The sequence below is a fragment of the Salmo salar genome, chromosome ssa28, assembly GCF_905237065.1.
Source record: "Salmo salar chromosome ssa28, Ssal_v3.1, whole genome shotgun sequence".
Classification (NCBI taxonomy): Eukaryota; Metazoa; Chordata; class Actinopteri; order Salmoniformes; family Salmonidae; genus Salmo; species Salmo salar.
The window spans coordinates 16842469-16864846 of record NC_059469.1 but is presented as its reverse complement, the minus strand read 5'-3'; the positions used below and the strand labels follow the sequence as shown (position 1 = coordinate 16864846).

Genomic DNA, 22378 nt, shown 5'->3' with positions numbered 1-22378 from the left:
AAAATACTATCTGAAAGCCTCCTAAAAATGACCAGATTAACCAAACATGGGTTTATTTACCCATCATTTGGGTTTTTATTCACTTTTATGCTGGGTCGACCCAGCAGCTGGATCTTTTTTAATGTAATCCATAGGTTATTTTCAGAAGGTGTTGTCTAGTTGGAGCATGGCTTTCCAATAGTTATTTTTGGACACCCGTGAGAGTAAATGTCAATCCAGTTCGTCATGTTAAGTTTGAACAATGCAAATAAATGTTTTTGCACATTACATCTTTTTATATACATTTTGTAATATTATTATTTAAATATTATGCCAAAGTGGTAACTATCCCAACATTGGGAGTTGAGGAACTACTAATGTAAGCCTCATTAACACTACAAAAGTGACGAAAACTACACAAAATTCAGTGCTCAACCTTAACATGTGATGACAATACAACAGAACAGATTAACCGGAATGACATTTACTCTTAAGGGTGGCAAACAATAACTATCTGAAAGCCACGCCACTACTAAGCCACGCCTCCAGGGATCAAAGAAAACAACCATATAGTTGACTCTACTGGCTGTGTCAAAATAACCCAACGTGTGTTCTGTCCATTATTTACCCAGCGCTGAGTTGTTTTTAACCCAGCATTTTTTTTCAGTGTACATAACACATCTACGAGCACGTCATAAAAATGACATTAGATCTACATAGAGCTACATAAAGTTTAATGACTGTGTTCCTTCCAGATCATGGAGCTGCTGATGAAGGGTAATAAGCAGCGTACCCAAGAGCCCACGGCAGCCAACCAGACATCGTCCCGGTCCCATGCCGTGTTGCAGGTGGCTGTCAGGCAGACGAGCCGCTGTCGAGACCTTCTACAGGAGGTCCGCTTCGCACGCCTCTTCATGATCGACCTTGCTGGCTCCGAACGAGCCTCACAGGTACAAAAGTGTGTGTGCGTGTGTGTGTGTGTGTGTGTGTGTGTGTGTGTGTGTGTGTGTGTGTGTGTGTGTGTGTGTGTGTGTGTGTGTGTGTGTGTGTGTGTGTGTGCGTGCGTGCGTGCGTGCGTGCGTGCGTGTGTGTGTGTGTGTGCGTGCGTGCATTTGTCTGCAAACATGCCTGTTTCTGTGTCCTTTTTTCACCTCTTGTTATGGTCTGTTACTTGTGGGAGGGAGGGGGTGGGTTGAGTTGGTCCTCTCTTTCTGTTTGTCTCCTCTGGGTCGTTTGACAGCCATGTTTTACGACAGTACATAGGAACACTGTTTTTGTCACTTTATCAACCCCCTTCCCTCTATTAATCTCTCCTAGAGCGAACTGGAGAACCTATAAACCTCAAGTCTGCGTCCCAAATGGCTCTCTGATCCCTATATTTGCTCTAACACCCATAGGGCCATGATCAAAAAGTAGTGCACTATGTAGGGAATAGGGGGCCATTTGTATGCAGCCCTGAAATTTATAGGACACTTTAATAAAGGCCCTTCACAGTGTAAAGCACCATACATTTACATTCTAGACCATGATTTGCCCACCAGTGAGGGAAAGAAGGGGTTAATGTCCCTATAGTTGGCACCGCTTATGTAATTCTTACCGTCTATCAACTTCTTCCTTATGTCAGGGTTATAAATGATTACAAAATGGCTGGTATAGTTGATATGGTGCTGTGACTTTACCATGACTTTTATAGCACAGTTTTATGGTGCTAGTTACTTTTGTTGAACAGATTGGAATTGGAGTCACACCAATACTGCCAACAGAATGTCTGCATCCCAAATGGCACCCTAACCCTATTCCCTATAGTGCACTACTTTTGACCTATGGGCCCTGGTCAAACAGTAGTGCACTATATAGGAAATAGGATGCCATTTGGGACGCAGATTATCTTCTGTGAACTAGTTGGGAACGTTTGACACGGTATATGACACAAATGTATTAACTATAAACCTTTTTCACATTTACTTACTTTCGTAATCCTCTTCGTTCCTGGAGGAACATAGGGCATGTACTAAAGTTTTCAAACGATAGCCGGCATTTTCACATTTGTTATGCTTTTAATTTTTCCCATGAACACTGAAGGCTTCATATTAGCCGTTTGCTTCTCCAATTAGTTGCTGCAGCTTCCTGTAGACATTCTGATTAAGGCAAAGCGCTTAACCAACACAGACATTGACATGTCATTCATGATGAATGTTGTTTGATTAGCATCCATATTAAACCAGCCAGGTCTCCTATACACATGTGTCCCAAATGGCACCCTATTCCCTGTATTGTGTGCATTACCTTTGACCAGGGCCCGTAGGGCTCTGATCAAAAGTAGTGTACTATACCGATGAGAAAAACATGCAATCATACCTGAACGGAGAGAACACTTACTTACCATGGAAACCTTTAGAAAGGTTAACCAGCTAGGCTCTTCTATGGATGTATACCATAGCCTAAAGGCCACCAGTCTTTTTAGATATACTGTAGGAGAATATAGGGGGTTCCACTACCTCTTTTGAAGGGATGTTTTCTCTTGAGTTAGAGAGTAAAAATGTACTGATAATGACAAAAATAAAGGAAACACCAACATAAAGTGTTTTAATAGGGCATTAGGCCACCACGAGCCACCAGATTAGATTCAATGTGACTTGGCATAGATTATACAAGTGTCTGGAACTCTATTGGAGGGATGCAACACCATTCTACCAACAAGAAATTCCATCATTTGGTGTTTTATTGATGGTGGTGAAAAACACGGTCTCATGCACCACTCAAGAATCTCCAACAAGTGTTTAATTGGGTTGTGATCAGGGGACACACACACACACACTTTAAACCCCCTATGCTCTTTTGAGACACCTCTTTCAAAGTCACTGAGATCTCGTCTTCTAGCCATGGTAGCCAAAATAATGGGCAACAGGGCATTGTGATACATGACCTTAAGCATGATGGGATGTTAATTGCTTAATTAACTCAGGAACAACAACTGTCTGGAAACACCTGCTTTCAATATACTTTGTATCCCTCATTTACTCAAGTGTTCTTTATTTTGGCAGTTGCCTATAAGTAGAAAGACTGGTAACACTTTCTATAAAGCACATACACTACCGTTCAAAAGTTTGGGGTCACTTAGAAATGTCCTTGTTTTTGAAAGAAAAGCTTTTTTTTTGTCCATTAAAAAAACATCAAATTGATCAGAAATACAGTGTAGACATTTTTAATGTTGTAAATGACTATTGTAGCTGGAAACGGCAGATTTTTTATGAAATATCTGCATAGGCGTACAGAGGCCCATTATCAGCAACCATCACTCCTGTGTTCCAATGGCACGTTGTGTTAGCTAATCCAAGTTTATCATTATAAAAGTCTAATTGATCATTAGAAAACCCTTTTGCAATTACGTTAGCACAGCTGAAAATTGTTGTTCTGATTAAAGAAGCAATTAAACTGGCCTTCTTTAGACTAGTTGAGTATCTGGAGCATCAGCATTTGTGGGTTCGATTACAGGTTCAAAATGGCCAGAAACAAATAACTTTCTTCTGAAACTAGTCAGTCAATTTTTGTTCTGAGAAATGAAGGCTATTCCATGCAAGAAATTGCAAAGAAACTGAAGGTCTCGTACAACGCTGTGTACTACTCCCTTCACAGAACAGCGCAAACTGTCTCTAACCAGAATAGAAAGAGGAGTGGGAGGCCCTGGTGCACAACTGAGCAAGATGACAAGTACATTAGAGTGTCTAGTTTGAGAAACAGACGCCTCACAAGTCCTCAACTGGCAGCTTCATTAAATAGTACCCGCATAACAACAGTCTCAACGTCAACAGTGAAGAGGCGACTCCAGGATGCTGGCCTTCTAGGCAGAGTTCCTCTGTCCAGTGTCTGTGTTAATTTGCCCGTCTTAATCTTTTCTTTTTATTGGCCAGTCTGAGATATGTATTTTTCTTTGCAACTCTGCCTAGAAGGCCAGCATCCCGGAGTCGCCTCTTCACTGTTAACGTTGAGACTGGTGTTTTGCGAGTACTATTTAATGAAGCTGCAGGTTGAGGACTTGTGAGGCTTCTGTTTCTCAAGTTCTTTGTTTCTGGACAGTTTTGACCAGTAATCGAACCCACAAATGCTGATGCTCCAGATACTCAACTAGTCTAAAGAAGGCCAGTTTTATTGCTTCTTTAATCAGAACAACAGTTTTCAGCTGTGCTAACATAATTGCAAAAGGGTTTTCTAATGATCAATTAGCCTTTTAAAATGATAAACTTGGATTAGCTAACACAACGTGCCATTGAAACACAGGATTGATGGTTGCTGATAATGGGCCTCTGTACGCCTATATAGATATTCCATAAAAAATCTGCCGTTTCCAGCTACAATAGTCATTTACAACATTATCAATGTCTACACTGTATTTGTGATAAATTTTATGTTATTTTTAATGGCCAAAAAATTTGCTTTTCTTTCAAAAACAAGGACATTTCTAAGTGACCCCAAACTTTTGAATGGTAGTGTGTATAATAACGTCCTTTATAATGCATTATAATACACTTATACTGTGTTATGACACTGACAGTGTCCATAGTAACTCATAAGCGGTTATAAAACGTTAAAAAAAATTATACTGGAGACTTCCAATGTCACAGCAGGCAGAGGAGAGAAAAATAAGGTTAGACCGCCCTCTGCTGGTTAACTGTGACAGTATCTGTCTTGGCCTGGAACTCAGAGACAATGGCCGCATGTTCAAGATCGACTACACTGCCGTCAATGACTGCAGTGCAAACAGACTGACTGATTTACGTACAAATCACCTTGCACCCGAAATAACCACTCTTTTTATTATTTGTAGATCAGTCAATTTGATCAGCAAAATGTATCCTCTGGAACATGAGGTCAGAGATTAAACCTGCTCCCTCTCTCTCTCCCAGACACAGAACAGAGGTCAGAGATTAAACCTGCTTCCCTCTCTCTCTCCCAGACACAAAACAGAGGTCAGAGGTTAAAAGAAGGGGCCCACATCAACCGCTCCCTCCTGGCTCTGGGTAACTGCATCAACGCCCTGAGTGAGAAACACGGCAACAAATACATTAACTACAGGGACAGCAAGCTGACGCGCCTGCTTAAGGTACAGTACGGCAACCTGTCTAAGACAAACTGACCTGACTTGCCACGTGCTTTATGACTACAATACACTACACCACAATACGATACCATATGAAACAATACAATACAAAAAAGTACAGTACAATGCAACTTTTTGCTGTATTTTTTCATCTTTCAGATTATTCTGCATTCCACTTGCATTCATTCACTTCCTGTTCTTATGTGTTTGATTTACAGGATTCGTTGGGCGGCAACAGTCGCACGGTGATGATAGCCCACATTAGCCCCGCCTCCCTGGCCTTCGAGGAGTCTCGCAACACACTTAGCTACGCCGACCGTGCCAAAAGTATCCGCACACGGGTGACTTAATACACAACACAATGCACGTCAAACATTTTCTGCCTTCCCTCCATCACTGAGGTGTGGGACAACTGAAGTCTTTCTCCCATCTTTCAATTTTCAAATCAATCAATCAACCAATCAAATGTAATTTTAAAAGCCCTTTTTAATTAAACACAGTTATCACGAAGTGATTTATAGTAAACCAGCGTAGACCCCCCCAAAGAGCAAGTTAAAGATGCTTTTAGGTCTGCTGTATAACACAGTTATAACAAAGCACCAAACCAGTCAATATTAGGCTTCATAGTTAATCAATAGGTTCCTCCTTGCTGAACGTGTGCTACTAAATCATCAGTACACCAACATGTTATTACACAGTTATAACACAGTTATTACACTGTTATAACACAGTTCTCTCTCCAGGTAAAGAGGAACTTGCTGAATGTGTCTTACCACATCGCTCAGTACACCAACATCATCTCTGATCTGCGCAGCGAGATCCAGCGGCTCAAAAAGAAGATCGCTGATCAGGCTGGACGTCAGCTCAACCTTGACCGAGCTGACATCCGCCATGTCCAGGGTAATGACCTTACCTTGACCTCTCTAATTGTTCCCTCGCCTCCTCACAGTGTGTGTGTGTGTGTGTGTGTGTGTGTGTGTGTGTGTGTGTGTGTGTGTGTGTGTGTGTGTGTGTGTGTGTGTGTGTGTGTGTGTGTGTGTGTGTGTGTGTGTGTGTGTGTGTGCCTCCAACAGACAATAACACTTCTCTCCTCCCCTGTCACCAACGTAGCGGAGGTGCAGGCCCACAGCACACAGGCGAGCCGGGCAGAGATGGACCAGCTGAGGGAACAGCTCCTAGAGGCCTTCAGGAGCCAGATGGAGATCAGGAGGAGCCTGATGGAACTGGACAACAGCAACATGGAGATCCAGATGGACACCTCCAAACACCTGCTCACCATCGCAGAGTATGTGTCTTAGTATGCGTCCCAAATGGCTATCTATTCCCTATATAGTGTCCTACTTATGACCAGCGCCCATAGGGCTCTATATAGGGAATAGGGTACCATTTGTGACCTACAATAATCTCATACCACTGCCTCTATACCTCTAGCCTTTACCTGTAGCAGTTAAATGACTGTGATAGTTAACATAAGTGTGTCTCAACCCCTGTTGTTTGTGCCCTCCTGTAGTTGGGAGCAGGAGCGGAGTCGTCGTCGCAGGAAGTGGCGAGCGGAGAGGAGGAAGGAGAGCTTCAGTAAGGAGGAGAGTGAGAAGGACTCTGACTGCCCTGAGTCTCCCCCAGACAGCACTGAGACCCAGGAAGTAGCCATGGCCAGAGAGAATCTGGTCACTCTCATGGCTGAACAAAAGAAGATACGCAAACAGAAGGTAGGTTACTGTAGTCCCCCGCTCTCACCTCTAGAGGGAACTACAGAATCACACACACAGCTTAGGCCAGAGTTTCCCAAACTCGGTCCAGGGGTTCCCTGTCAGTGCAGATTTGGGGGTTTTGCCCTAGCATTACACAGCTGGTTCAAATAATCAAAGTTTGATGATGAGTTGGTTATTTTAATCAGCTGTGTAGTGCTAGGACAAAAAAACTAAAAGTGAACCCAAGGGGGCCACAGGACCGAGTTTGGGAAACCCGAGCTTAGGCTACCCAGCTTCAAATCTAATCTGGTACCGTACACATATTTTGCAGATGCTATCGCAGGTGCAGCGAAATGCTTATGTTTCTAGCTCCAACAGTGCAGTAATACCTAACAATACAAAACATTACACACAAATCCTAAAAATAAAGGAATATAGAAATATAGAGCAAAGTTAGAGTCCAGAATATAAATAGATATATCGTGGTGTGTATAAACATTATATGAATAGAAAAGGTGTGTTCAGCAGTAGTTATATAGGATGATCCATGACTACAATACAGTGTATACATATAAAGTGGGTAAAACAGTATGTAAACCTGATTAAAGTAACCAGTGTTCAATGACTATGTACATAGGGCAGCAGTCTCTAAGGTGCAGGGTTGAGTACCGGGTGGTAGCTGGCTAATAAGTGACTAAAGTTCAGGACAGGATACTGGGCGGAGTCTGGCTAGTGGTGACTATTAAAAAGTCTGATGGCCTGGAGATAGAAACTGTTTTAATGTAGACTCAGTGAAATGACGTTGCCATGAGCAGCACCGCAGATATTGAGATGAGCGAGATGCAAGACTTCACTCTTACACAGTCACACGCCGTATCTGCACATGTGCATGCGTTCGCTTATTGCTGTTAGAGCATGGTGTAGCCCCTGGACCAAAACAGCAGAGAAGTAGAGCTTCAACGCTCTTAGTTGTTACAAAAATGTAGCCACTATGCTGTTTACTTTCTGCATCTATGTCATATTGCTGAGTCTACCTTGTAAACTAGACAACAGAGCTCGTAGTCCTAAAAAAAGGAAATTAGTTAGCCATGCATGGCTCATTGGTCGATGTATAAAACCTGAAATGTATCAAATGTATAAAACCTGAAAATAAGGTCTGAGGTTAACACAGGCTTAGTAGATCGCACGCATTTTGTTCTATATATATACTGCTCAAAAAAATAAAGGGAACACTTAAACAACACATCCTAGATCTGAATGAAAGAAATAATCTTATTAAATACTTTTTTCTTTACATAGTTGAATGTGCTGACAACAAAATCACACAAAAATAATCAATGGAAATCCAATTTATCAACCCATGGAGGTCTGGATTTGGAGTCACACTCCAAATTAAAGTGGAAAACCACACTACAGGCTGATCCAACTTTGATGTAATGTCCGTAAAACAAGTCAAAATGAGGCTCAGTAGGGTGTGTGGCCTCCACGTGCCTGTATGACCTCCCTACAACACCTGGGCATGCTCCTGATGAGGTGGCGGATGGTCTCCTGAGGGATCTCCTCCCAGACCTGGACTAAAGCATCTGCCAACTCCTGGACAGTCTGTGGTGCAACGTGGCATTGGTGGATGGAGCGAGACATGATGTCCCAGATGTGCTCAATTGGATTCAGGTCTGGGGAACGGGCGGGCCAGTCCATAGCATCAATGCCTTCCTCTTGCAGGAACTGCTGACACACTCCAGCCACATGAGGTCTAGCATTGTCTTGCATTAGAAGAAACCCAGGGCCAACCGCACCAGCATATGGTCTCACAAGGGGTCTGAGGATCTCATCTCGGTACCTAATGGCAGTCAGGCTACCTCTGGCGAGCACATGGAGGGCTGTGCGGCCCCCCCAAAGAAATGCCACCCCACACCATGACTGACCCACCGCCAAACCGGTCATGCTGGAGGATGTTGCAGGCAGCAGAACGTTCTCCACGGCGTCTCCAGACTCTGTCACGTCTGTCACATGTGCTCAGTGTGAACCTGCTTTCATCTGTGAAGAGCACAGGGCGCCAGTGGCGAATTTGCCAATCTTGGTGTTCTCTGGCAAATGCCAAACGTCCTGCACAGTGTTGGGCTGTAAGAACAACCCCCACCTGTGGACGTCGGGCCCTCATACCACCCTCATGGAGTCTGTTTCTGACCGTTTGAGCAGACACATGCACATTTGTGGCCTGCTGGAGGTCATTTTGCAGGGCTCTGGCAGTGCTTCTCCTGCTCCTCCTTGCACAAAGGCGGAGGTAGCGGTCCTGCTGCTGGGTTGTTGCCCTCCTACGGCCTCCTCCACATCTCCTGATGTACTGGCCTGTCTCCTGGTAGCGCCTCCATGCTCTGGACACTACGCTGACAGACACAGCAAACCTTCTTGCCACAGCTGGCATTGATGTGCCATCCTGGATGAGCTGCACTACCTGAGCCACTTGTGTGGGTTGTAGACTCCGTCTCATGCTACCACTAGAGTGAAAGCACCGCCAGCATTCAAAAGTGACCAAAACATCAGCCAGGAAGCATAGGAACTGAGAAGTGGTCTGTGGTCCCCACCTGCAGAACCACTCCTTTATTGGAGGTGTCTTGCTAATTGCCTATAATTTCCACCTGTTGTCTATTCCATTTGCACAACAGCATGTGAAATGTATTGTCAATCAGTGTTGCTTCCTAAGTGGACAGTTTGATTTCACAGAAGTGTGATTGACTTGGAGTTACATTGTGTTGTTTAAGTGTTCCCTTTATTTCTTTATATTTTTTACCTTTATTTAACTAGGCAAGTCAGTTCTATTAGATACAGTTCCTAAAGAAATTCTACACCCCCCTTGGATTTCTTTGTATTTTTTTGTCAAAGATCTACACAAAATACTCTCTAATGTCAAAGCAGAAGAAAAATGTATTTCTCTAAGATTAATGAAAAATAATATTATTACACTAATATTACAGCTGTGAGTCTTCTTTGGTAAGTTTCATAAGAGCTTTGCACTCCTGTATTGTGCAATATAATTTTTTTCTAAATTCTTCAAGCTCTATCAAGGTGTTGGAAATCATGGCTAGACAGGAATTTTCAAGTCTCTCCACAGATTCTCAATCAGATTTAAGTCAAAACTCAGGAACAATCACTGTCTTCTTGGTAAACAACTCCAGTGTAGATTTGGCTTTGAGTTATAGGTTATTGTCCTGCTGAAAGGTGAATTCCCCTCCCAGTGTCTGGTGTAAAGCAGACTGAAGCAGGTTTTCCTCTAGGATTTTGCTTGTGCTTTGCTCCATCCCATTTGTTTTCATCCTGAAAAACTCCCCAGGCTTTGCTGATGTCAAGCATACCCATACCATGACGCAGCCACCAACATACCATGCTTGAAAATAAGGAGGCAGTTACTCAGTGATGTGTTCTGTTGGATTTGCCCCAAACAGAAGGCATTGCATTTAGGCCAAATAGTGTATTCCTTTGGTATATTTCTATTCTTCTTTTCACTGTCATTTAGGTCATTATTGTGGAGTCACTACAATGTTGTTGATCCATCCTCAGTTTTCTCCCATCTCAAGTATTGAACTCTGTAGCTGTTTTAAAATCACCAATGGCCTCATGGTGACATCCCTAAGCAGTTTCCTTCCTGTCCTGCAGCTCCGTTCAGAAGGACGTCTGCATCTTTGATGTGTCTGGGTAGTTTAATACATCATCCAGAGCATAATTATTAACTTGACCATGCTTAAAGATGCAGAATATTCCATGTCTGATTTGTTATTGTTACTCATCTACCAGTCACTGCCCTTCTTTATGAGGCTTTCGAAAAGCTCCCCGGTCTTTGTAGTTGAATCTGTTCTTGAAATTTAACACTTGACTGAGGGACCTTATAGATGTTGTATGTATGGGGGACAGAGGAAGGTGTAGTCATTAAAAAGTCATGTCAATCCCTACTATTTCACACAGAGTGAGTCCATATATCTTATGTGATTTGTTAGGCAATATTTTACTTCTGAACTGATTTAGGTTTGCCTAAACAAAGGGGGTGAGTACTTATGCAATGACAATATTTTCGTTTTTAAAATGTTTATTAATTTGTTAAAGATTTGTTGAATTATCTTTTCAATTCAATATATTTCAATCCCACTTTGTAACGCAACAAAATGTGAAAAAGGTTCAAGAGGGTGTAGACTTTCTATAGGGAAAGGGGATACCTAGTCAGCTGCATAGCTCTGAATGCATTCAACCGAAATGTATCTACCGCATTTAACCCAATCCCTCTGAATCAGAGAGGCTGCCTTAATTGAAATCTTTGGTGCCTGGGAGCAGTTGTTGGGGGTTAACTTGGGCAGAATGACCGATTTTTCCACCTTGCCGGCTCAGGGAATCAAACTAGCAACCTTTCGGTTACTAGCCCAATGCGCTTAACCGCTATGCTACCTACCACCAGGGATGCCAATTTAGCAATTTTGTTGCTAGATTTAGCAACTTTTCAGACTACCCTGGCAACTTTTTTTCAAACAGCACCTAGCAACAAATTTAGCTACTTTTAAAAATGTATTTGGAACTTTTAGCAACTTTTGAAAAGTGACTCAAATGCTAAAATGCACGCATTTTCCCTCTAAATGACACAAAAACTATTTTCTCTGTCACACACTCAGTCACAACACACGTGCCTGGCTGCAAAAGTGCATTGTGAGTGACGTCAGCAGCAGGCGCTCAACTCCTGTACAGGCAGCAGCAGGCCAGCAGCAATTTCAGCAAATTGCTAATCATTACATTTTTACATTACATTTAAGTCATTTAGCAGACGCTCTTATCCAGAGCGACTTACAAAATGGTGCATTCACCTTATGATATCCAGTGGAACAACCACTTTACAATAGTGCATCTAAATCTTTTAAGGGGGGGTTAGAAGGATTACTTTATCCTATCCTAGGTATTCCTTAAAGAGGTGGGGTTTCAGGTGTCTCCGGAAGGTGGTGATTGACTCCGCTGTCCTGGCGTCGTGAGGGAGCTTGTTCCACCATTGGGGTGCCAGAGCAGCGAACAGTTTTGACTGGGCTGAGCGGGAACTGTGCTTCCTCAGAGGTAGGGGGGCCAGCAGGCCAGTGGTGGATGAACGCAGTGCCCTTGTTTGGGTGTAGGGCCTGATCAGAGCCTGAAGGTATGGAGGTGCCGTTCCCTTCACAGCTCCGTAGGCAATCACCATGGTCTTGTAGCGGATGCGAGCTTCAACTGGAAGCCAGTGGAGAGAGCGGAGGAGCGGGGTGACGTGAGAGAACTTGGGAAGGTTGAACACCAGACGGGCTGCGGCGTTCTGGATGAGTTGTAGGGGTTTAATGGCACAGGCAGGGAGCCCAGCCAACAGCGAGTTGCAGTAATCCAGACGGGAGATGACAAGTGCCTGGATTAGGACCTGCGCCGCTTCCTGTGTGAGGCAGGGTCGTACTCTGCGAATGTTGTAGAGCATGAACCTACAGGATCGGGTCACCGCCTTGATGTTAGTGGAGAACGACAGGGTGTTGTCCAGGATCACGCCAAGGTTCTTAGCACTCTGGGAGGAGGACACAAGGGAGTTGTCAACCGTGATGGCGAGATCATGGAAGGGGCAGTCCTTCCCCGGGAGGAAGAGCAGCTCCGTCTTGCCGAGGTTCAGCTTGAGCTGGTGATCCGTCATCCACACTGATATGTCTGACAGACATGCAGAGATGCGATTCGCCGCCTGGTTATCAGAAGGGGGAAAGGAGAAGATTAATTGTGTGTCGTCTGCATAGCAATGATAGGAGAGACCATGTGAGGATATGACAGAGCCAAGTGACTTGGTGTATAGCGAGAATAGGAGAGGGCCTAGAACAGAGCCCTGGGGGACACCAGTGGTGAGAGCGCATGGTGCGGAGACAGATTCTCGCCACGCCACCTGGTAGGAGCGACCTGTCAGGTAGGATGCAATCCAAGCGTGGGCCGCGCCGGGAGATGCCCAACTCGGAGAGGGTGGAGAGGAGGATCTGATGGTTCACAGTATCAAAGGCAGCAGATAGGTCTAGAAGGATGAGAGCAGAGGAGAGAGAGTTAGCTTTAGCAGTGCGGAGAGCCTCCGTGACACAGAGAAGAGCAGTCTCAGTTGAATGCCCAGTCTTGAAACCTGACTGATTAGGATCAAGAAGGTCATTCTGAGAGAGATAGCAGGAGAGCTGGCCAAGGACGGCACGTTCAAGAGTTTTGGAGAGAAAAGAAAGAAGGGATACTGGTCTGTAGTTGTTGACATCGGAGGGATCGAGTGTAGGTTTTTTTCAGAAGGGGGTGCAACTCTCGCTCTCTTGAAGACGGAAGGGACGTAGCCAGCGGTCAAGGATGAGTTGATGAGCGAGGTGAGGAAGGGGAGAAGGTCTCCGGAAATGGTCTGGAGAAGAGAGGAGGGGATAGGGTCAAGTGGGCAGGTTGTTGGGCGGCCGGCCGTCACAAGACGCGAGATTTCATCTGGAGAGAGAGGGGAGAAAGAGGTCAAAGCACAGGGTAGGGCAGTGTGAGCAGGACCAGCGGTGTCGTTTGACTTAGCAAACGAGGATCGGATATCGTCAACCTTCTTTTCAAAATGGTTGACGAAGTCATCCGCAGAGAGGGAGGAGGGGGGGGGGGGCGGCGGATTCAGGAGGGAGGAGAAGGTAGCAAAGAGCTTCCTAGGGTTAGAGGCAGATGCTTGGAATTTAGAGTGGTAGAAAGTGGCTTTAGCAGCAGAGACAGAAGAGGAGAATGTAGAGAGGAGTGAGTGAAAGGATGCCAGGTCCGCAGGGGAGGCGAGTTTTCCTCCATTTCCGCTCGGCTGCCCGGAGCCTTGTTCTGTGAGCTCGTAGTGAGTCGTCGAGCCACGGAGCAGGAGGGGAGGACCGAGCCGGCCTGGAGGATAGGGGACAGAGAAAATCAAAGGATGCAGAAAGGGAGGAGAGGAGGGTTGAGGAGGCAGAATCAGGAGATAGGTTGGAGAAGGTTTGAGCAGAGGGAAGAGATGATAGGATGGAAGAGGAGAGAGTAGCGGGAGAGAGAGAGCGAAGGTTGGGACGGCGCAATACCATCCGAGTAGGGGCAGAGTGAGAAGTGTTGGATGAGAGCAAGAGGGAAAAGGATACAAGGTAGTGGTCGGAGATTTGGAGGGGAGTTGCAATGAGATTAGTGGAAGAACAGCATCTAGTAAAGATGAGGTCAAGCGTATTGCCTGCCTTGTGAGTAGGGGGGGGAAGGTGAGAGGGTGAGGTCAAAAGAGGAGAGGAGTGGAAAGAAGGAGGCAGAGAGGAATGAGTCAAAGGTAGACGTGGGGAGGTTAAAGTCACCCAGAACTGTGAGAGGTGAGCCATCCTCAGGAAAGGAACTTATCAAGGCGTCAAGCTCATTGATGAACTCTCCAAGGGAACCTGGAGGGCGATAAATGATAAGGATGTTAAGCTTGAAAGGGCTGGTAACTGTGACAGCATGGAATTCAAATGAGGAGATAGACAGATGGGTCAGGGGAGAAAGCGAGAATGTCCACTTGGGAGAGATGAGGATTCCAGTGCCACCACCCCGCTGGCTCGATGCTCTAGGGGTATGCGAGAACACGTGGGCAGACGAAGAGAGAGCAGTAGGAGTAGCAGTGTTATCTGTGGTAATCCATGTTTCCGTCAGCGCCAGGAAGTCTAGGGACTGGAGGGTAGCATAGGCTGAGATGAACTCAGCCTTGTTGGCTGCAGACCGGCAGTTCCAGAGGCTGCCGGAGACCTGGAACTCCACGTGGGTCGTGCCGCTGGGACCACCAGGTTAGAGTGGCAACGGCCACGCGGTGTGAAGCGTTTGTATGGCCTGTGCAGAGAGGAGAGAACAGGGATAGACAGACACATAGTTGACAAGCTACAGAAGTGTTGTTTCTTGTATTATTGTCTCCTGTGTCTTTAGAGAACTGTTTCACTTTGTTGGCTGACTGCAGCAGTAGTACAGGTTCGACGAGCCAAACCCAATGAATATAGTTGGTCACGAATATTTGATCTTGAACAGAACTTACAACATCAATCTACAAGTCTCAATCAAAATTGTACAGCCAGAAGTACAGAAAAGTGGGAGTCTGCACCTGAACAAATTTCAAATCATATTTTTTGCCGAGATGGCCAGTCAATTTGAGTAACGTTATTGTGTATTCAAGGTAATAACGCAGTTTTACTTATCACGCAATGACATCACAACGTCATTTAGCAACTTTTAGCAACAAATCAACCTGCCTCTAGCAACTTACCCTGAAAATTAGTTGGCAACACTGCCTACCACCCACAGGCACTGTAATATCAGTCAGTTAACGTGACCTTTATGAATTATGAAGCCTTTATGCGCTTTATGTGCTTGTTTTGATTACATAAATGCTTCAAAATAGCGGAACAAAACATATAAGATCTCCTAAACCTGTGTTTATCACATATTTTATTTTTGGTGTTTATCCAAAAAAACATAAATTTCCCCATAGGCTTTGACCAACGATCCATGGCGGAGTTAGCCTCCGTTAGTGCTTAGAAAAAGCAGCCATTACTATTGCTCTCTATTGTACAGTACAGAGGTGGCCGGTGATAGGAGATATTGGAGGACGGACTCATTGTCATGGCTGGATTGTAATGAATAGAACGATATTAAGCACATGGTTTACAATGGTTTATTCCATTTAATCTACTCCCACCAGCCTCCCCTTGTACAGTAGACCCACGTGTACCATGATGAGAACATACTATGGTGAGGATTCCATTGAGCCCTGCCTGCTGTTTGTCCTCATGTCCTGTAGGCGTCGCTAGAGAGCCACTTTGTGGAGCTGCGTGAGCGGGCCAGGCGCCTGGAGGAGCTGCTTCCTCGCAGGGTGAGCTGCGAGGAGCAGAGGGAGGTGCTGGGCCTCCTCTGTAAGGTCCACGAGCTGGAGATCGAGAACGCTAAGATGCAGTCCCACGCCCTGCTCAAAGACAATGTGATCCGACAGAAGAACTTTGTGGTGCAGCGCTTCGAGCAGCACCGCCACCTCTGTGACGAGATCATCCAGCAGCAGAGACAGTTCATTGACGGTGTGTCCAAACAACACCGTAAACAAACACTACTTCATTTGTTTTACTACAATAGCTATAGACTTCAGACTTCAGTATTTTTTAAGAGGAGATCTAGAAGTCACTATCCAGGGTCTACATTTTAGTGATCTTGCAAACGCAGTGAGATTGATTGAATGTGTAACAATTAAATGTTGTGTATGTAAGTGTTGTGTAGGGAAGAGTATTAGTACTAAGTAAAGAGAAAAAAAAAATAAACGGCGACGGGGGATTGTACTTCAAAAAATATTTTGAGAATCAAGTCTAAATAAAATTTTGTGAATAAAGTGGCACTATTTAAACAAAGTGTCAATATTTCGACAATAAACTTGCAATTAAATTTTGAGAATAAAGTCGAAATTATATGTCAAGATTAAAGTAGGGGATTTGATTAACTGCGTGTTTCCCTGGCTCCCTGTTGCTGTGCACATCACCATGGAATGCCAGCAGTTGGATGACCTGGTGAAACTATACTTTAGAATTGGCTTTGGTAAAAAGGAAATCCTTTCTCTTTTAGGACATAATAACCATATTATTATAAGTAGGCCTATTAGGACCTGGAAGAGGTTGTGCCATGGATTCTTTTCAGAAGGATGAACCACACGGGCTCTGATGAGGTATTTTATCTGTCTGTGTGATTACATACATAGGTAGAGACAGGTGTGTGTGGCAGGAGCATCTAAAACACTCGTTCAAACAGGCGTCACACACACACACACACACACGGTATCCCCAAAGCAATACCATTCTAATGGCCATGGTGCGTGGTCAGACTGCAAAGGGACATGGAGTTGCGTACATCAGTCCCTGATGCACGCAATGCTACAATGTTATCCTCAAACCCCTGCGTATGCCAACATCGTGCATAGTATATTTTAGAGAGTAACAGCTACGCTAGCAGCCTATATGTCGAAAGGTTAACTTATAAAGTTGTGCGTAATCGATGGTGTTTTATGTATGCTACACTTCCAATGAAGTAGCCTCATAGGCCTATGCCATCCAGTTTATTATCTTGTGAATGTAGGTCACGGATTGCATGGACTAGGATTGCGCGTCCCTGTCGGGCTCAAGGGCTGCCCCCAAACCCCAGTTCTCTTCGCATTCAGTGACAGTGGAAATAACTTGTATTTTTGTTAGTGCTCACCATTGCCGTTATAAGAGTGTATGCCTTTAGTCTGAAATTGTGTGTGTGTGCGAGTTATTAGATCATTAGATTGATGGCCATTTGTTTGTTTTGCCGCATCTTTTTACCGCCCAAACACACACACACACACACACACACCTGCATACACACACAACCCGCCCCTCTCTACCTATGTCTGTAACCACGGTTCATCCTTCTGAAAAGAATCTGTGGCACAACCTTATCCAGGTCCTAACACTTAGAATAATATGGTTACCACATTGTATGTATTAAAAGTGCAAGGATTTTCTTCTTACTAAAGCCAATTCTAAAGTATAGTTTCACCATGTCATCTAACTCAGACATTTCAACAGTGGAGCGCACATCAACAGGGAGCCTGGGAGACATGCACTTAATCAAATCCCCTACGTTAATCTTGAAATATAACTGTGACTTTATTAAAACAATGTTGGCTTTATTCTCATAATTACATTTCAAGTTTGTTCTCAAAATATGGTCCCGTGTGGCTCAGTTGGTAGAGCATGGTGTTTGCAACGCCAGGGTTGTGGGGTTGATTCCCACAGGGGACCAGTACGGAGAAAAAAATGTATGAAATGTATGCATTCACTACTGTAAATTGCTCTGGATAAGAGCGTCTGCTAAATGACAAAAAAAAAATAAAAAAAGACTATTGTGCAAAAAATTATAATCCAACTACCACCACCTGTCGCTGTTTATTTATTTTTTCTCTTTACTTGGCCCTAATACTCTTCCGTAGTTGTATGTTGAGTGTTGTAGTATGACTACTCTAACATGGTTGGTGTTGTGTTGTAGTGTGACTAGTATTCTAACCTGTGTTGTGTTGTTGCAGACCACAGCCTTCTGGTGCCCCCCCCACCTTCAGGAGCTGTATGGGATGTACATGAGAGAGCTGGACGAGAGGAACCTGGACAGAGCCATGGCCCTGGACAAGGTCACTGGATGCACACTCAAGGTAGGCAACAGATACACACACACCACACACATGCACACACACACACATTAACAGCCCTGGACAAGATCACTGGACTCAGATAGAGAACGTGATTAAGATTGAAATCGAGATCACACACAATTCTAATATATAAACGTATCCTTCCTCCTCTACCATTTGCTGTCTCCAGGAGGCCTCCCTGCCCAAGATCAGCCTACCGAGCCGAGGTCGTGGCCTGCTGCAGGATGTGGACTCAGACCAGGAGAGCGTTCGCACCATGGGCTCAGAGACCAGGCATGACAGGGCCAAGGCGCGCAGACACACCCTGCCACCTATCCTACCTGAGGCTGAAGGGTAAGAGGACAGAGGGATTGGGAGGGTGGGAGAGAGAGAGAGGGTGGTGGTTGGTTTAGGAGGAAGAAACACTTTAGTCTGTATCTCTATCTTATCCTTCTATAGAAGGACATTTGTCTAACTGACCATTTTTATCTCTCTGTCGTTCTTTCTCTCGCTCTCTATCTATATTTCTCCTTCCCCCCTACCTCCTTCCCGCTCCCTCTCACAGAGACAACAACCGGGTGTTTAAGAGCATTCCCCATGCCAGACAGATGAAACATTCTGCTGTGATGACGCCTCCTCCCATCCACATCAACGGCCAGGGGAACAGAGAGGTGAAAACACCGTACCATTCACACTGTGATATATACTAGGGCCGATGCAGCTGTTGCCATTACACCTGAAGTGTGGAGACACCATAGTAATGGAGGCTACAGCCATATCAGGGCAACATTTCTACCAAGTTTCATATGTGCATACTCCCCTATGAGAGTGTGAGCATAATGCCACATGTCCCCTCTCCTCTGTCCTCTCCAGCTGCAGCCATTGGCTCCAGAGACCAGTCTGAGCTACTGCCACCTCAGCCACAGTGTCAGCAGTCACCTGGACTCCTCCCCCGAGAGCAGCGAGACGGGCCAGGATGTCCCCCTCACACGCAAGGGTAAGCGACCCCCCTCAGTGTATGGACTCAGTCAGTCATGTGGGCAGGGAGGGAGTACTTTGGCTACAGATGTAGGATCTTAATTTGAGCCACTATGCTACAGCGGGAAAATAATCCTGCAGCAACGGGTCATGTGAATTATTATGTGGATTATAATTAATGGACATTTTTGTAGAGATTGGTACATTTGTCGTAAGGGAAAATCAAGTCTGAAATTTCAAAGTGGAAATTACAAACTTCAGAAGACTTTTTAAACCTTAAATACACTACAAGTTTCACATTTCCTGCTCAGCAGGAAAGTACTCCTGCAACAGGGTGATCTAATTAAGATCCTACATCTGTAGTTGTGGGCACAGACCACAAACTGATGGAATACAGAATATAGCCGTTATATAATCTAGGGACGATTGGGGAGTATAACGTTTATATTTTAATATCTTATCTTAGGTCAGGATGCTGATGTACTAGATGCGTTCATAGTAGAACCTCTGTCTCGATTTCCCACTAATCAAATATCTCCCTTGATTCAACAGAGAGGCAGCAGATCCTCAAAGGGATCCACAACATCGCAGTGAAGGCTGCTTGCCGCCGCTCCAAAGCCCTGGAAGTGGACGCCCTGAGGCTGCCCCCTCCTCCCTCCCCCCTGGACCCCAAGAAGCACAAGAGCAGCCTGTCTCTGAGCGAAGCGCCCCCTAGGGGCCTGGCCCTGCTTCGTGGCCGGCAGCCCAGCCCCGAGCTCCGCCACGCCACCTCAGATGAGAACCTTTCCAGCAGCACAGGGGAGGGGCCTGGCTCCCAGGGCACCTGGACACGCCCACGCATCCGCCAGCCCGCCCCCAAGAACCCAAACCCCACCCTGCGTGAGCAGGACTTCGAGGCTCGCCGCCGGAAGAGACGCTCCCGCTCATTCGAGGTCACAGGTCAAGCAGTAAGTAGCGTGTTCATTATCTAGCTCCCTGAGAAGGATTTGATTATTCAGTAATGTTTGTTAGTAGAGTCATCAGCAGTTATGATTGATTGATTGATTGATTGATTGATTGATTGATTGAATTACATAGACATATAAAGTGGCTCCAGCGCAGACAACGTTACAGTACATAGCCTACATGATATCAGCCCTAACACACTACTCAATCCCTCCCCCTGCTCAGCTGTCTCAGTCTAAGACCATGGCAGCCCAACGTGTCCGCCCACTGGACAGCACTTCAGACCCCCACCTCCACATCAACGGCCAGCCCCAGGCCCCCCTGCAACGCCCACAGCACAGGGGGGTCCCTCCTCTCACCAAGGTCCGGCTGCCTCACAACAACCACCAAACAGGTCAGCCTCCCTTTTCCTACACCTCTAGATTAAAAAAGACAAAATATTGCTGCAAACAGCCATGGCGGGGTTCAAGCCCTATGGCACCCACAGCACCACCATCAGGACAAATTGGATGAATTGTCCTTGGATATTGGCTTATCTCCTTACTGTGTAGCTAATTAAATATATCGACATACTGTACTGTTCGTAAACAGGGCTCTAATGCTTTTTACAGGCCCCATCACAGAGTCCTCCCCAGTCCATCTGAGCAACCTGAAGCGTGCGTCCCAGCTGCGCCAGCCCCAGCCCCTACTCTACGTCACCACCACGGGCACCGGAGGCCAGCGCACCCGCAGGCACTGAGAGCCTACTAGCCTGCCACTCTAGGGTCATGTTCATTAGGGCATGGAATGGAAAACATTTAGCAATGTTTGTTGCCTAATGGACACGACCCAGGGTTTTCTTACACAGGACCCCCCAACACCAGCACTACCCTGACCAGCTGACCCTGAGAATGTGGACTGGACTTAACTGGATTAGACTAGACTAGACTGGACTGTACAAAACTGGACTCTCCAGTCTCCACCTTCATGCTCCTGATTGGCCCACAGCCCAGTCTAACCCTGCAGCCTTGAGCCTCCCAATGCCCTCTGGCCCGTGACCTCTGAGCTGTGGCCTCCACACTGGCTGTATGTTGAACCCAGAGACCTAGCTTTTCCTCGTGCTGATTACAGAGAGAGACACTAATAGGATGGATAATGCCCCGAGACAAGAGGATTGAATAACTCACCATCACAGTCTCCAAAGATGACTGTTCTGTCTGTGAGTGAGTCCAGAATGGCACCCAAATGGCCCTGGTAAAAAGTAGTGCACTATATGGGGAATAGGTTGCCATTTCAGACACACTGTGACTGTTTTTCCTTGCTCTTCTTGTTTCCCTCTTTTCCGCTGCTCAAATGCTCCTGTGAGTGACCGTCCAGTGGCCACCACTAACCGCTACTATGGCCCTGTACACACTCGGGTTGTACAAATGATTTGGCACAATAGTTGTGTGCACATTTTTTGTGCAGACAATCTATGTTGTATCACAAAAATATCAGTTGTATCACAACCAATGTGTCAAATGTGTCAGTTGTAGAACCTGAGTGGTAAGGGCCTTTGCTGTAAAGCAGACGGTACTAATTGTTGCGCAACAATAGACTAGTAGACTACATCATACTGCTTTGAAGACACTAAATGCTTATTATCATGATAATGTGCTGATGAAGCCTCAATGTTACATTAAGCTAATGAATGAATTGATTTTTAAGAAATGCTTACTAATGTAATCTAATTTATAGACAGTCAGGCAGCTGTTTTTGGGTCAATCCAACCTTGTTGCTTTGAAGTTAAATTACAAATAAGTCCTGGACAGTATTTAGAGGATGGAGAAAACAGCTAGCCTGGTCCCAAATCTGTGCTCTTGCCATCTTAATTACTGTTATTGTGGTGCAAAATGTTTGGCATCACAATGAGTGACAGAGAGTTGGCATGATAACACAAACAGACTGTCACTCAGGATAGAAAACAGGACCCAGTACATCAACATTCTCTGAGTGTAGATTTTACATATGAACAACAATATTATTATTATCATTCATTACTACATAGATCTGTAATCCAGGTATAATCTCAATCTCAATTATCAAAAGCACATAATGAGATTAGAGAAACGTGACCTGGATGATTACTGTGCACTTTTGTATTCAGCTTGATGTACAGTCTATACATTCACATTGTGTGCTTCCCAAATGGCACCGTGTTCCATATATGGTCATTGGTCAAAAAGAGTGCACTAAATAGGGAATAGGGTGCTATTTTGGACAGTCATTGAAACAGCCCAGGGTCTATGCCTTTTTCTTCTCACCTACCCAGACATGATTGGAGCCTGTGTTAGATGTGCTTAATATCCCATATGGCACTTCAAAACACATTCCCAACTGTAGATGGTTGCTGTTTTTTATTCACATTTTACGGCTGCCTTTTTCTTGTTATTATCCAAATTACAGTCTTTGTCATTGTTTTCATATTTACATTTTTTTTCTATTTGTTTTGTAAAAAAAATTAAAAAAAGTTTTATAACTAAATAAATTCCAGTA

General features: G+C 45.0%; 1 protein-coding gene across 1 annotated transcript in view; it reads left to right on the top strand.

Moving 5' to 3' along the window:
* Positions 1-22378, top strand: part of LOC106589211 (kinesin-like protein KIF19) — an 85931-nt gene extending 63553 nt beyond the window's left edge. Inside the window, 15 exon segments of the mRNA XM_045710162.1 lie at positions 735-929; positions 4934-5080; positions 5296-5418; positions 5821-5977; positions 6188-6362; positions 6588-6786; positions 15557-15827; positions 17840-17856; positions 17858-17962; positions 18132-18295; positions 18507-18612; positions 18815-18938; positions 19472-19866; positions 20090-20258; positions 20476-22378. Of these exon segments, the coding sequence (XP_045566118.1) occupies positions 735-929; positions 4934-5080; positions 5296-5418; positions 5821-5977; positions 6188-6362; positions 6588-6786; positions 15557-15827; positions 17840-17856; positions 17858-17962; positions 18132-18295; positions 18507-18612; positions 18815-18938; positions 19472-19866; positions 20090-20258; positions 20476-20603 (2475 nt within the window). The 3' untranslated portion in view covers positions 20604-22378.